The sequence below is a fragment of the Ceratotherium simum genome, chromosome 7, assembly GCF_057802395.1.
Source record: "Ceratotherium simum simum isolate JZ-2026a chromosome 7, ASM5780239v1, whole genome shotgun sequence".
In the NCBI taxonomy this organism is placed as follows: domain Eukaryota; kingdom Metazoa; phylum Chordata; class Mammalia; order Perissodactyla; family Rhinocerotidae; genus Ceratotherium; species Ceratotherium simum.
This window is the reverse complement of record NC_141906.1, coordinates 30,914,152-30,929,544: the sequence shown is the minus strand read 5'-3', so window position 1 is coordinate 30,929,544 and position 15,393 is coordinate 30,914,152. Positions and strand designations below refer to the sequence as shown.

At 42.0% G+C, this 15,393-nt stretch overlaps 1 protein-coding gene across 1 annotated transcript in view; it reads left to right on the top strand.

Moving 5' to 3' along the window:
• The first annotated feature begins 2,442 nt into the window (after positions 1-2,442).
• P4HA3 (prolyl 4-hydroxylase subunit alpha 3) overlaps positions 2,443-15,393 on the top strand; it is a 36,487-nt gene continuing 23,536 nt past the window's right edge. The window contains exons 1-3 of the mRNA XM_014790323.2: positions 2,443-2,642; positions 9,938-10,080; positions 10,769-10,992. Of these exons, the coding sequence (XP_014645809.2) occupies positions 2,443-2,642; positions 9,938-10,080; positions 10,769-10,992 (567 nt within the window). The remainder of the gene's footprint in view (positions 2,643-9,937; positions 10,081-10,768; positions 10,993-15,393) is intronic.

Sequence of the window (15,393 nt, the reverse complement as noted above, 5' to 3'; positions counted from 1 at the left end):
AAAAAACTTATGAATAAGTTTAACAAAGTTATATATAATTTCCTAGCTCTGTCTGCTGAGAGGGAGGACCTGGGAGCAGAGAAAACCCAGTTGCAGTAAGCATACCTAGCACCCAGATCTTGGTTTCTGAATACTCTACTCCACTAAAAAGAACCAGGGCTCATGGGGGAAATGCTTGATTTCAGGACTGGGGCAAGGAAAGTACAAGATGACCTGGAATATCTTGCAAATAACAAAGTATGGAAGTGCTCAAGGAATGAAGGGGACATATCAAAAGGACACAGGAGCCCGATTGAAGGGCTACCACTGGCCAACTCTAGGGCAATTTGAGCATCAAAATAAGCAAAGTAATGGATTATAATCCATTCAATAAAATTCATGAGCCCATACTGATATAAATAAATGAATATGTAAATAAATGAGGCATCTCAAGATCCTTAACTTAATCACACCGGTAAAATCCCTTATGCCATGTAAGGCAACATAGTCACAGGTTTTGAGAATTAGGACCTGGGCATCATTGGGGGGGCCATTATTCTACCTACCACAACCCCCAACCTTCTATGGGCAGAAAGCAGTCTAAGACAACTACTCAGTTACAAACACAGGCCCATGGCCATTCCAACATTCCCGCCATAAGGGGAAGTGTTATGAGTGTGATAGAGAGGGGAAGTGTTATGAGAGAGTGTGATGGAGAGGAAGCCAGAGTGGAAAGAGACAATTTAACCAATTTTGGTTAAAATAGTTTTGTTTTGCCAATTTTACAAATACATCTAATAATGAGAACACATTGCTAGGCTCCCCCATGCCAGGATCCTGAGGGCTTTGGGAAGGGATTGTGCAAATTAGGGGCCTTGAAGCTTAAGTCTCAAAAATTTCATGGTAAATCTGCCTCAGGTAGCTATTAAGAACACAGCATCTGGATCCACGCTACCTGGGTTCAGGTCCCTGCTCTACACTCAGTGGCTGTGTGTGTTGATTGTGTTGATGTTACAGATTGGGTTCTCTAGAAACGGATGCTAAGATGGAGTTTGGGGTGCAAGATATTTATTAGGGGTCAACATCTGTGAAAGGGAGAGGCAGCAGGACAGGACAGAGGAAGACGTCAAAGAGGCTTAACAAGCCTTGATCAAGGTGGCAAGAGGGCTAGAGCTAGTGTTTCCTGTCAGAGCTGTCTCATGTTGGGCCTGAATGGCTGGGCCTTTATTCCCTCATCTCACTCAGTCACTGGATGACTATTATTGCCACCTTAAAGACTTCCACTGGATTTTCATTGAGAACAGGCTAAATTTCTGATTATGACATGCAAAGCCCCTTCACAATCTGACAGTCCCAATCACAAGGAACTTTTCATCATTCCTAGAATTCAAACTGTTTTCCATCTCCAAACTTTGGTACACATGGGTAACTTCTGCCAGGAAAGCCCATCCCTCTCTTGCCTGTTGTCTTCCAGACAATTCCTTTTCATCCTTTTGGACCTGCACGCGCCTCTGTGAAGCCCTCTTCACCACTATGCAGGGACACGAGCGCCCTGCTCAGTGTTGCCATTTCTCATTGCACAACCCTCAGTTACCCTGATAGCACTTTTTTGTGGTTGTGTGTTTACATATCTGTCTCCCCTTGTGAGTCCAGGGTTGGATCTGCTATTTTTCTGTGTCTTCAGCACAGTAACAGAGGTGTTAAATATCTGTTAAATGAATGAAGGAGGGAACACTGCCTAGCCTGGGAAGGAGGGGAAAAGAATAAGTAGCCTCCGGTATAATAATAACAATATTTTTGTTTGCTTAAGTGACTTTAGGCAGATTGTGTAGAGCAGTTGCCCAGGACCCCAGAGTTTTAGGTTCTATAGCTCTAGATTTGTCATGCACTGACCCTAATGGCCTTCATCCTCCTCACCCCAGGTCAAAATTCTACTCATCCTCCAAGAGGGCTCAGACGTCCAGAATTCAGTGAAGTGTTTTCCTCCCTTCTGCTCTCTCCTCGCTCTTTACCCGCACTGCTGTTACTATAACGCATGATTTACTCTCTTGGATTTCCCCATCAGAATCCAGTGGTGTCTCTGTATTTCCACCCTCTGATCCAAGGGGGTAAATATTTTGGAGACGGCGCGGTACAGCCATAGACCAGTGAATTCATCGCTCACCCATCCCCGCCTCCATTTCCCTAAGTGTGAAATGGGCACAGAGGAACACTTTCCCAGGGCCGTGATTTAGTGGAGGGTGTCAGACCCTGAGGTTGCAGGCAGCCCCCACGCGGTCTGAGGAGCTAAGGGGCAGGAAGCGGGGAGATGGAGAGCGAGGGGAGGCGTCAGAGCCAAGAAGGAGTGGAGGGGCGGGGGCCGAGGCGCCGCGGCCGGGGCGGGGCCGAGGGGCGGGCCGGGCGGGGAGCGGCGGGCGCCTGGCCGGGCTGGACGGTCCGAGGGGACGCGCGGGAGCGCCGGCCATGGGCCCCGCGGCGCGGCTGGCGGCGCTGCTGGCGCTGCTGGCGCTCCGGGCAGCGGACTCGGCAGCGGCCGCGGCGCGCGGGGACACGTTCTCGGCGCTGACCAGCGTGGCGCGCGCCCTGGCGCCCGAGCGCCGGCTGCTGGGGCTGCTGCGGCGCTACCTGCGCGGGGAGGAGGCGCGGCTGCGGGACCTGACCAGGTGAGGGACGGGGGCGGGAGCGACAGAGACGCCTGAGTGCGGGAGACTGAGTCAGAGGGCGAGACTGAGACACCGTGCTACAGGATGGGGTGACTCTGAGGTTCATTGTCATGCTGTGTGGGACCTCAGACCCTGTGTCACACCCTGAGACTGAGACACGGTGGCCCAATGTGACCCCCCCAGACCCATTGTCACCCAGTGTGGGACCCCGAGATACTGTGCCATGGGGTGATGGGGAAACTGAGACTGATTATGACCCTAGAGACGCTGTGTCACACAGGGTGGGGCCTCAGACTCCGTCACACACACACAGTGGCACTCCAGATCCAGCGTCACACAGCGAAGTTGATACACTGTGGGAAAGTGTGGTGGAGTGCCTCTGAAGCCAAGGACCTCACAAGGCACTGTGTCAAGTTGTGTGGGCCCCAGGTCTTGTGTCACAGAGATGCAGAGATACTGCCAGAGTGAGATGCAGAGAATAGTGTGTGATGCTGCAGCCATACATGTCTTGACCATGTGACCCAGTGAACTGGTGTTTAGTATGAGGAGTTGGGTGATGTTCTGTGACCTTGGAGGAGATTTACGCGTCATTGGGACTGGATGGGCAGGACACTATGGATATCATACTCTGCATGTGAAAGGTGCCAAGTGATTGTACAAGTCACTCTGTGAATAATGCTTCATGTTCATCAATTCATTCAACACTTATGTTTGAGTGCCTATTATGAGCCAGGCACTGTTCCAGGCACTGGGGATAAAATGGTGAACAAGACCCAACCCTGCCCTCAAGGAGCTTATAGTCTGTAGCATCACGATTGGTAATCAGAGATGTCCGTGGCCTCCTTTGTTTTCAGCTCTCCCTTCTCTTTACTCATGTAAGAACTAAGTACTAAATAAATGATAACTGAGATGTTATATGTGTGTGAAAGTATTTGACAGCAAGAAAACACTGGGCAAAACCATACTTGATGCTAGAGGATACTGAGTGTTGCATACGCAAGCAGATGCTCAGCCAATGTTGTTTTGCTATCCAATCAACAAACTCTAGTGCTACACACTGTGGGATAAAACACTAATCATGTATTGACTCTGTCAGTGTCAAACTAGGAAAGATGAGTGATTGTGTACAATGCCATGTGTATCACATAGACACATATGTGTTGTGCTTTCTCTCCTTGGGACATTGGGAAGCCTACAGTGTGAGAAACAATGGTGTAACCATGTTGCTGTCTGAATATATTAATATTGTACTTCTATCACGTGACTCTCTGCTGAACTGAGACAACAGAGGGCTGTCTCACAATGTACTGCTTATCAAATTGTGAGTGTGTGTGATGGTAATACTGATTCTGGGACACATGGGAAGAAGGTGTGTGGGACACCATGGCTATGCGAGAGAGCCCATGTGGAAGAGAATCAGTTTGTGGAAGTGTGTGTGAGAGATCTTGTTTGTTACTCAATGGTGACTGAATGATGATGTGATTTGGTACATGCTCTTAAGTATGTAGCTGGCATATAAGCAGTTATATGCATGTTTAAATTTACTGTTAGTTTGAAATAGCGTGATGATACACACACGTGCACACCCACACATACACATATATATAATGTATGTTAAATCTATATTAATTATAACAGTACATGATGATAATTTCAATAATTCTTGTCACTCTTTGGAGTGGCATAGTTGCTTAGTCTTCTGTGGCCCAAGTTTACAGAGCAAAATGTTTTAATTTTGTTCTTAGTCCAGATTCATTGGGGTCCAATTTCATTAGTGGAAATAGAGCAGACTCTTTTCTCTTTGATTTAAGATACCCACATGCTCCCTGCTGCTTATGTGCTTGTTGTCCTACCACTAATCTCTTTATTTGAGTGGCTCAGATGGAGATGGGGAGCTCAGAATTCTGATGCCAGGCCCTCAGGGAACAGGCTCAGAAGAGAGAGCTTGCAGTGTTGATCAAACCGGCTGGCCAGGGATCCCCTCTGCATGCTGGTCTCTTTTACTGTCTTATCACCATTTTCATTGTCACAGCTTTGTCACAGTGGGAGATCTGGCACAAACTTTATCTCTTTTGATACTCTCTCACACACAATGGTTTGAAATAGGTTTGTATTACCCTCTTAAACAAATGAGGAATCATTTAAAATATGGGAAAACTATAGTTTTGTACCTTATCCAAGATTATAAATCTGGTAGGTAGCAAATCCAGGACTAGGACACGGTTCTTTTCATTGTTTCTTTCCATCATGCTATGCTTACTTTATCTGGCATGCCAGGACACAGACCAAGCCCCATAACTGCTAAGGTTTTATGAGCAGCTGGAGTACATAGTAGTTAAGAGTCTGGATTCAAGAATTTAACAGACTCTGCTTGAATCCTTGGCTCTGACCTTTGGCAAATTCCTCTGCCTCTTTAAGCATTAGTTTCCTAATTTGTAAAATGATGATAATGATAGTACCTACCCCTATAGGGTTGTTGGAAGGATTAAATACCATGTAAAGGTATTTATCATTGTGCTTGGCATATAATAATTGTTCAACAAATGTTAGCTCTTTATGATTGTTGTTTATTTTAAGACTGGCTGATGAAACTAGACCCCACTTTTGGCTCTAAGCAGTAACTAGGATTGTTGAGAGGCCAGATAATAAAAAAGAATCAGAGAAATTCTAGATTCTCTTCTCATATGACTTATGAGCATTTAATTTCAGAAAGTTTAGTTTGATATTTTAGAGACTGTCCATTCTCTAGTCAATGCCCTAAAACCTAGTGAAATGTTTGCCTTTTAAAACAAGAGTTTTGGCAGTTCCTGCTCGTTTTCTATACTCCCAATCTGCTATCTTATGTAACTTAACTTGAGATGTTATTGCTAAGGGCCTCAGCTGATATTCTTCTTTAAATTTCCAAATTTAAAAATGAAATATTTTTTGATGTTGAAACTACTCCCTACCCCAAGTTAATGAATAAAAATTATACTAGTTATAGTATATATGTGTGTGTGTGTGTGTATTTAGTTAGCCCTTAGCTTTTTTTGTTGTTGCAGTTTTAAAAAACTACAAAAATTGAAAGAGTAGTATCAGCTGCAATTATTTCTGTGCTAGGAATTAAGCATTCAGAATGTCTCAGAAGAACTGAGACAAAGCCATTTCTGAATTCCAAAGGAGAAACATAGTGAATTAAAATAGCCCATGTATTGCGGTTGGATAACCTGTCCAGGCTATGTTTAAGGCAGGGATTGGGTTGCAAATGTTTTGTGGAGATTCTTGAAGGAAAGGATATGATTTTCCACTCTCAGCAGCATTTGTTAAAGCAAAACGCCATTTAGGAAACCCTGAGGTTGGAATTCAGCATCCAGTAACTCGGTCTCTGAAAACCAGCTATTTGCTCAGAGGCTGGGCATAGGGCCAACATTCGGATTCCAGACCAGCCTCAGATATCAGTTAATAGGTTTTTGTTTCCTTTGCGTGATAGAAAAATGATATATCTGAGCACTGAATTGAATTATGTGCTACAGTAGAGATCAAACCCCTGCCCTAAATAAATTGACCCCATAATACAAAGTGGGATGCGAAGAGAACAGGAGGTAGTGCTTTTGATCTGATGGATGACTTGGGACAAATCTTCACCTCTGCCTTCCCTCTTTCCCTTTGTGCCTCAGTTTACTCTGATGCCTGTTAAACATTAGTTCTCAAGCATCAAATGAGGAATCTATTTATTCACTTGTGGAAAAGATAATGGAATGAAATAATAGAATGGTTGTGCTGAAAGAATCCATAGAGATCTTCTAGACTAGACCAGTTCTGTCGTTTTATAGAGGAGGACACTGGGGGATAGTTGGAGGCTGGGTCAGGATACGTCTCAGGTCTCCTTCCAGCTCCTCCCTATCCAAGTGTCTTATAAAATCACTGCCCACTCAGCCTCAGTTGTCCCTGGACACTTACCCTTCAGGCTGGACTCAAGCCCAAGTCTCTGCTTGTAAGTTTTTTCGTCTAGCAGTGGAATATCTTCCACTAAGTAGTTCCATATGGAGCTGAAGCAGGAAATAATGGGTAGTAAAATAATGCCACACCCTGGAGACTGGTTTAGTTTCAAAACCCTAGAGTAGCTGCTCTCAAACAGCCCTGTCTTAGGGCTTAGAGACATCCTGGGACTTGACAGGCTTCCCATTTCCTCTGAGGTGCACCCAGGCCCAGATTCTCGTTCCTTAGGTTATGCTTGAATTGAACGTGTGGCACCCTGGAAGCACCCCAAGGCCAGTCGTCTTCTATTCCAGGCTCTGTTTCCCAGTTGAGGGCCCCACCCTTGAGAAATCTCTAGATCAGACTCTGCTTCAAGGGATTGAAATCCCCCCACCCTGCCACTCCCTCTGTGCTTCACTTTCATCCCTCTCCACTCTTGCAGGTCCTCCGCTCTGGCCGAGGGACTCCCATATTCTCATGTGCTCTTGCGCACATTCATGTAAATCCATATCCTTTTCACTTGGCACACGTTTTTCTTTTACTTCCGTTGTTGTTATTATACTGTTTTTGAAATTAATAATTTTAAAACAAGGGAAAAAATTCTTAGAGGGCAGGACTGGAGCTCTTAAGTCTTCCCTTTTACAATCAATAAATTTCAATAATATAGAAATAACAAGTGTTGGAGAGAATGTGGAGAAAAGGGAACCCTCAGACACTGCTGGTGGGAATGGCCAACTGGTGCAGCCACTATGGAAAACAGTACGGATATTTCTCAAAAAATTAAAAATAGAAATACCATATTATCTGGCTATCCCACTGCTGGGTATTTATCCAGAGAACGTGAAATTAACAGTTCAAAGAGATCTGTGCATCCCTATGTTCTTCGCAGCATTATTCACAAAGCCAAGACATGGAAGCAACCCAAGTACCCATCAACTGATGAATGGATAAAGAAGATGTGGTATATTTATACAATAGAATACTACTCAGCCATAAAAAAAAGACAAAATCATGCCATTTACGACAACGTAGATGGACCTTGAGGGTATTATGCTGAGTGAAATAAGCTAGACAGAGAAAGACAAATACCATACAGCTTCACTTATATGTGGAAGATAAACAAACACATGGATAAGGAGAACAGATTAGTGGTTACCAGAGGGGAATGGGGTGGGGGGAGAGCAAAAGGGATAAAGGGGCACGTGTGTACCATGACAGATGAAAACTAGACTATTGGCGGTGAATGTGATGCAGTCTATATAGAAACTGATGTGTAATAATGTACACCTGAAATGTACACAATGTTATAAGCCAATATGACCTCAATAAAATAATTTAAAAAAATAATCCCGTTAGTGTGTTAGAAATGGAATAACTATAGTATACCAGAAAAGGAAACAGCATCTTTTGCTTATACGAACACTTTTGTAGGACATCCAAGGATGAGAGAAACTAACTAGAAAGATGATCACCTCTGGCCCTACTGTTTCTGGCTCTTTACTGCAAATGTCAACAAGTCCGAAAGATTGAAAGCATGCTGGACAGCCCCACCTCTTCACTCCTGGTTATAACCATCACCAGTTTCTGTATGGTCTACTTACTAAATACCTCCCTCGAATCCATCCCATTCTGTGTCCCCACTGCCGCTGTTGTTTTTCAGATTCTCCTTGTTTCTTGTTTGCAGTTTTGAAATGGCCTCCCAACTGGTCTTTCCATCTTCAGTCACTTCCACTTTTGAACCCTCCTCCCCCATCCTCTCACAGATTTATATATGTAAACATATCGTAGCGTATCCCATTTTCATCTAAAACCTTTTGGTGGCTCCTAATTGCAGTCAGGGTAAAAACCAAATTCCACAGCAAGGCTTATGAGGTGCTCCTCACTTCTCCAGTCTTATCTCCTACCCATCTCCTGTACACCCTGTGCTCCAGCAGTACTAAACTGCTTGTGATTCCCCTACTTCTTCTCTCTATACCTTTGCATATGTCAAACTGTCTCTGCCTGTCTGAAAGGAGGCCTCCTTCTCCCTTCCATATTATTTGCATTCACCCATCAAGTCTCAGTTTATTATCTCCTCTGTGAAACCTTCTCTGACCTGCTCTGGCCAAATTAATCACCCCCTATCTATACTCCCCGCTAAAGCTGGTGTTAATTCTGGTGTTGCATCTGTAATGTAATTATTTGTGCCTATCTTACCCATTAGACTCCAAGTCCTTGAGACCAAGGTTATTGTCTTATTCAAAATTTTGTTTCTCATTCCTAGAAGAGTATATTTCATTCATTCTTTCATAGAATTACATGTTGAACTTAGGTATAGAGTGAGGAGAAAACAGCTATTTTCTTGCCTGTGAAATCCTTGAGCATTGGACCCTGTCTTGCCTTTGCGTCTCCAGCATGCAGCATGGAGTCTGACATCTAGCAAGTAACCAGTATAGTATGACTTATTGAATGAACATATATATGTCAAGCCTCTGTGCCCTTGTATACATTGGTCCCTGTTGGCTCGAAAAACGTTCTTCCTCCTCTCTTTGTTCTAGCTCTGTGGAAATCAGTATGGCAAAATCAGCTGAGAACTGGCTTCAGAGTCAGGCACACTTGGTTTCAATCCTGGCTTTGTCACTTACTCATAGTGTGGCTTTGTTTCAGTTTCCTCTCCTGTAAAATGGGCACAATAAAATCTACCCTAAGGGTTGTTGGGGGTGTTAAATGAGACATTATATTTAAGGCACTTAGTAGGATGCCTAATACATGGTAAGGGCTCAATGAAGAGCTATCAATATTTTCCTTAATCCTTCAGGACTCAGATCAAGTGCCATCTCCTCTGAGAAGTCTTCCTTTACCCCTTCTACTCCCACCTGCGTTAGGTGCCCTGCCTACAAATCGCCATAGCATTACATAGCATTGTATGCTCACTTCTCTCACAGCACGTAGCACAATTATTGTAATTAATTCAACAACATTTTTGAGCTTCTACCAGATTCTGAGTATTGAGTGATGAGTGATGAGAGTGATGAGTGATGAAAGTGATGACAGAAAAGAAAATTTTCTTGTTTGTGAACTTGAGAGCTCAACCCTGTCTTGTCTGGATCTCTGGCATCTAATGTGGTACAGTAATTGACCAGCAGAGACTGGCTCATTGAATGAACAACGAGTGGACCTACTTCTGTTGTGTTGGTAATTTTCATATTCTTTGAGCTTATTGATTGGAATATTACATGAGTCTCCAGTGGCTCGGCATTTCATTTTTAACTACTCTTAATGTATGTACACCGTGGAGCCTTCCTAGGTGTAGCGGTTGTATCACTAGGTGAGATCATTCTTTTACTCCTCTCTTTCAGATTCTATGACAAGGTGCTTTCTTTGCATGAGGATTCGGCAACCCCTGTGTCTAACCCTCTGCTTGCATTTACTCTCATCAAACGCCTACAGTCTGACTGGAGGAATGTGGTACATAGTCTGGAGGCCAGTGAGAACATCCGAGGTAATGAGGAGGAGGGCTGGAGGGTAAGAGAAGATTCTATCTCCTGACTCAGTGGAAAGGAGAGAGATTCTGATGGGATGTGATGAAGGATAATGAAGTGGGTAGGTATTACTTGATCTCCTTAGCTCTAACTATTACAAAGAACCAGGTCCACTTGTTAATGTGTTTATATGATTATACATTAGAAAACACTTCCATATCCGTTATCTCATTTGATCTTCACTACAGTCCTGTGAAGAACTATAGGTTGTATCATCCCCTTTACAGATGTGTGGGAAGTGATGTCTTCTAATTCCTATTTTATGAAGTTGCCTCTACAGTGTGATCTGTAGCAAGATCACTTTCCTAATTTACTCTACTTTGTACTTGTACAAGTTTGTTGACTTTGGGGAAGTTAAGAGGAAGAAGAATTGTCCCCGCAAAGGGCAAGACTCATGGAGACAGATAGGAGGGGACAACATGATAGGGTGTGTGCCTTAGTTTTACTCCAGGGTGTTTGTTCCTTATTCAGAAGATTGTGTTAAGCATCCACTCTGTGCCAGGAACTGTGCTTGCCACTGGGAACAAAAGCAAATCAAACGTTATCTTTGCTCGTGAAATATTTGAGCAGGTGATGATGCCTTGCATGTGTTAAATGCTCACCACCTGTTTTTTGCATGATGGGTTGATGTTTTCATGACCTTTACAGCTCTGAAGGATGGTTATGAGAAGGAGGAGCAGGACCTGCCAGCCTTTGAGGACCTTGAGGGAGCAGCGAGGGCCCTGATGCGGCTGCAGGATGTGTACATGCTCAATGTGAAGGGCCTTGCCCGGGGCGTCTTTCAGAGAGTCACCGGCTCGGCCGTGACTGACCTGTACAGTCCCAGACGACTCTTCTCCCTCACAGCAGATGACTGCTTCCAAGTTGGCAAGGTAACAATATTCAGAGAGAGGTGAATTGCTCAGCTCTAGTTTTTTGTGGATGAAATAACTATATCTGATTGCTTTTACATTTTTCTAATCCTTACAGCAAACTTGGAAATTTGGTATTATTATCCATGTTCAGATGAGGAAACTGAGGTTCAGAGAGGGTAAATAACTTGCCTAAGGTTACACAATGTTAAGTAGCAGAAGTAAAATTTGAACTCAGTCTTTAACTGCAAATCCCACGTTCTTTCCATGATGTCTAAGGTGATCATATACTTAGGTCACTCTTGAGAGTGAAGGAGGTGTTATTAGTTATTAGTTATGCCAATGGATGGGACTGTCCTGGGCAAAATGATCCTTTGGTCACCCTAACTATAGCACCCTGCCAGTGGATGAATAGCTGGGTGGAAAGGAGAAACAAGGTTAAAGGGCAGGGCAAAGGGATAAGAGATGGTGATGTGAAGTAAGATCATGGAAACCCAGCTTCCTGAGACTTTCTGATCCCTTGCAACATTTCCTAAGCATTTAGAAATACTAAATTAAAGTAGCATCAAAAAACTGAGGCCATTCACTTTAACATTACTTGAGGAAATTAACTTCGGGAACCTTCCATATGAGATATTTAACCAATCTTTGATCATAAGTTATAAGCACACTTATTTTATAATACACTCTTTGTCAGCCTTTGCCTTAAGAAATAATGGAGTAAATCCTTTTTAATTTTGAAGATTGGTATTGCAGGAAAGTGAATTTTTTCCATCCCCTACAGTATTCATTAGCAGATCTGAGAGTGGGCCTCATGTGTCCTAATTCCAAGTTTTGGGGATCTGTCTTCTAAATTAATGCGGAGTGGGTTGCCCTAAGCCTCTCTATGTGCCATTTTTCCTTTTCTGAGATCCTGAATGGAATCAGAGCTCAGTCATCAGGTTCATGGCTAATTTAAATTTAAGCCAATTAAAATAGTTCCATGTGTGGTATCAATATATGCTTCATAAGTGAGGCCTTTCTGAGACTAAAACCATATGTAGAAAATTTAGTAAGTCACTTCCTGAAAGTCTCACTGTCAGTCTTTATTTCTGTATTTATTTACTTATTTTAAAAGATAAAACATTTCAAATATAAGGAAAGTATATGAAATAATATAATGAGTAGTTATATCTATAATTGAGATGAAATATATATTCAAATTTTGCTATATTTGTTTAAGATTTTTAAAAAAAATTAAAATATGGCTGAATAAAGCCCCATTCCTTTTCCTTCTCACCACCCTCCATCCCTTCTACTCTACCCTTGCCCAGGTGCCAGGTAACCATTATCCTGAACCATACGATGTGTACTCTTCTGAGTCCAGCTTCTTTCACTCAGCATATTATATCTGTGAAATTCATCCACGTTGTTGCATTTATTAGTAGTTCATTCCTGTTTATTGCTGAGTAGTATTCCATTGTGTGAATATACCACAAACTGTTTATCCAGTCTCTTGTTGATGGATACTTGGATGTTCCAGTAAATGGACTGTTGTGAATAAACATTCTTATGTATATAGTAATATTCTTATGTAAGTCTTTCTGTGGACATTTGTTTTCATTTCTCTTGAATAAATATCTGGGAGTAGTATTGCTTGGTCAAAAATAAGCTTCAATGATTGACATGTGGCTAAATTTGTTTCATCCACACATCTCGAATGCCTCCTCCATGGGTTATTTTAAAGCAGGTTAGTCTATATTCTGAAATTCTTAATTTCAGATTAAGAATTTAATTCTTAATTTCTAATTCTACTACCCTACTATTATGTCTCTTGACTCTTGTTCATGATAGATTATTTCCTGATGTAGTTTATCATGTTTGATTGTAAGCTTAGTTTTAGCAGGACTTTTCCTCCTAAGACAATCTCTGTGCCCGGAGCTGTGGAAATATCTCTCCAGAGAGTTTTGGGTTTTCTTCTTCAGGTACTCTGGTGGTATCACTGGCCTTAGATCCTTTTATTTATTTATTTATTTATTTATTTATTTAGCTGTACATTACATCCATGACTTACATATTTTATAACTGGAAGTTTGTACCTTTTGACCCCCTTCATCCATTTCACCCACCCTACCCTCCGCCTCTGGCAACCAACCTGTTCTCTGTATCTATGGGCTTGGGTTTTTTTTTTTTAGATTCCACATATAAGTGAAATCATATGATATTTGTCTTTCACTGTCTGACTTATTTCACTCAGTATGATGCCCTCAAGGTCCATCCATGTTGTCGCAAATGGCAAGATTTCCTTCTTTTCTTATGGCAGGATAATATTCCATTGTATATGTATAGCACATTTTCTTTATCCATTCATCCATTGATGGACACTTAGGTTGTTTCCATATCTTGGCTATTGTCAATAATGCTGCAATGAACATGGGAGTGCAGATAACTTTTTGAGTGAGTGTTTTCGTTTTCTTTGGATCAATACCCAGAAATGGAATTGCTGGGTCATATGGTAGTTCTATTTTTAAGTTTTTGAGGAACTTCCATACTGTTTTCCATAGTGGCTGTACCAATTTACACTCCTACCAACAGTGTACAAGGGTTCCCTTTTCTCCACATCCTCACCAATACTTGTTATTGCTTCTCTTTTTGATAACAGCCATTCTAACATGTGAGGTGATATCTCATTGCAGTTTTGATTTGCACTGGCCTTAGATCCATTTTATATTGATTTATTGGCCTGGGGGTTCCTTAACTATATGAATAATGCAAATTCAAACCCTAAACTCACGTGAAGCATAGGCTCAAGATTGTGAATATTCTAAGGAGACACTTTGTTCCCCTACACAGAGCCCAGACAGAAACAAACCGACTTTCTTGTCTCTTTATGACAGTGGGTCGATTTTTTTCTGGCCTACCCTTTCCTTTAAGGTATAGTTTGTCATGGATTTCAGTTTTGTGCGTGTGTCTTAGTTCCAATTTGTAGATTTTTGGAAGTCTAAGGAAGGCTCATCTGTTATCCTCAGGTGGGCATTATAACCTAAGTTTACTAAGTACCAATGTTGCTAAGACTAACACCCACCCCCATCCTAGGCAGCTTAAGCATCTGCTCATAAGCTTACTGCTTAGGTTTTTAGCTCCTTTTTTTGTTTCTGGTACCTGGATATTTTCCATTTTTTCTTGAAAATATGTAATGAAATTCTTGTTTTATTTTATTCAAAATTTCTAAGTCTTTGTGGTTGGAATGATTCCACTTATCTCAATCTACCATGTTGCTGGGACTTGAAGTTCCTCATTAATTGAATGAATTGTTAACTTAGCAGAAAAAGTGCAGTCGTTTTTGATTGTTATTCTTCAACTCAACCTTTTTAGAAATAGGAAACTTGAGGACCAGAAATATAACACAGCAGATTAATGGCACACCTGGGATAGGAGTTGATTTATTATTTAGGCTGCAGAGCTGCCGTATCTCTAGTTACTGCCCTGTCTTTCTGCCTGTCTGGAAGTTACACCTAAATGAGATCATTTTGTAAGAGTTCTTCCAACTCTGTGATTTTATAATTCCATGCTGTCTCCAACATCAACTTCCAATCCCACCTGCAGTTCTGGTATTCTAGTTAGCTGTAAACTGTTAGGAGACAGGAGCTATGTCTAGTCCATGTTGCCATATTCCCCGACATTCCAACAATTAATGTAGGACAAATCCACTGAGCTCTCATAGTGTTCCCAGGTCTACCTTCATTATGATGTCTGATGCATTGTGTTGCAATTACTGGTTTACTCACATGCCCCTCAGTTGCTTGTAAGCTCTTTGAGGGGACCACCAGGTACATTGTAAATACTCAGTAAATATTGAATAAATAAATAAAAGAATTTAATCCATTCCTCAGGTTGCTACCAGCAATATCTTCCTAAAAACATGACATTCACGACTCTCATTAACTTAACCCGTGCTGCCTTTTGAAGTTCATTTCCTGCTTCTCTTCAACATACTACTTGAACACATTCTTGCTTTTCGCTTCTGTTTCTACAATTCCCTCATCTTAAAATGCCCTTCCTTCCAATCTCTGCTCATTAAAATCCTTTTCTTTCTTCAAGGAAGGCCCATCTCAAATGCCACTTCTTCCATGAAGCCTTCTGAGATTCCCAAGTCTTCTCGCTTCTCTATACTTCCATGGCACATTATACATATTTCCTTTGAGCATTCATGCCATTCTGCCCTGTATTATAGTTACTTAATTTCATCTCTCTCTCCTCCCCAGATTATAAATTCCTTAAATGAGAGAACCCTTATGTCTTCTCTACACCTAGTACGATGCTTTGTATATAATAGATACTTAATAAATTAAACTTAAGTGAATTTGAGATGAAAACTTGCCTCTGGGGTTCCAAAGGCCCTCCACTCTTTGTGTGGTGGTTTCCTTTCTTCTACCTTGGACT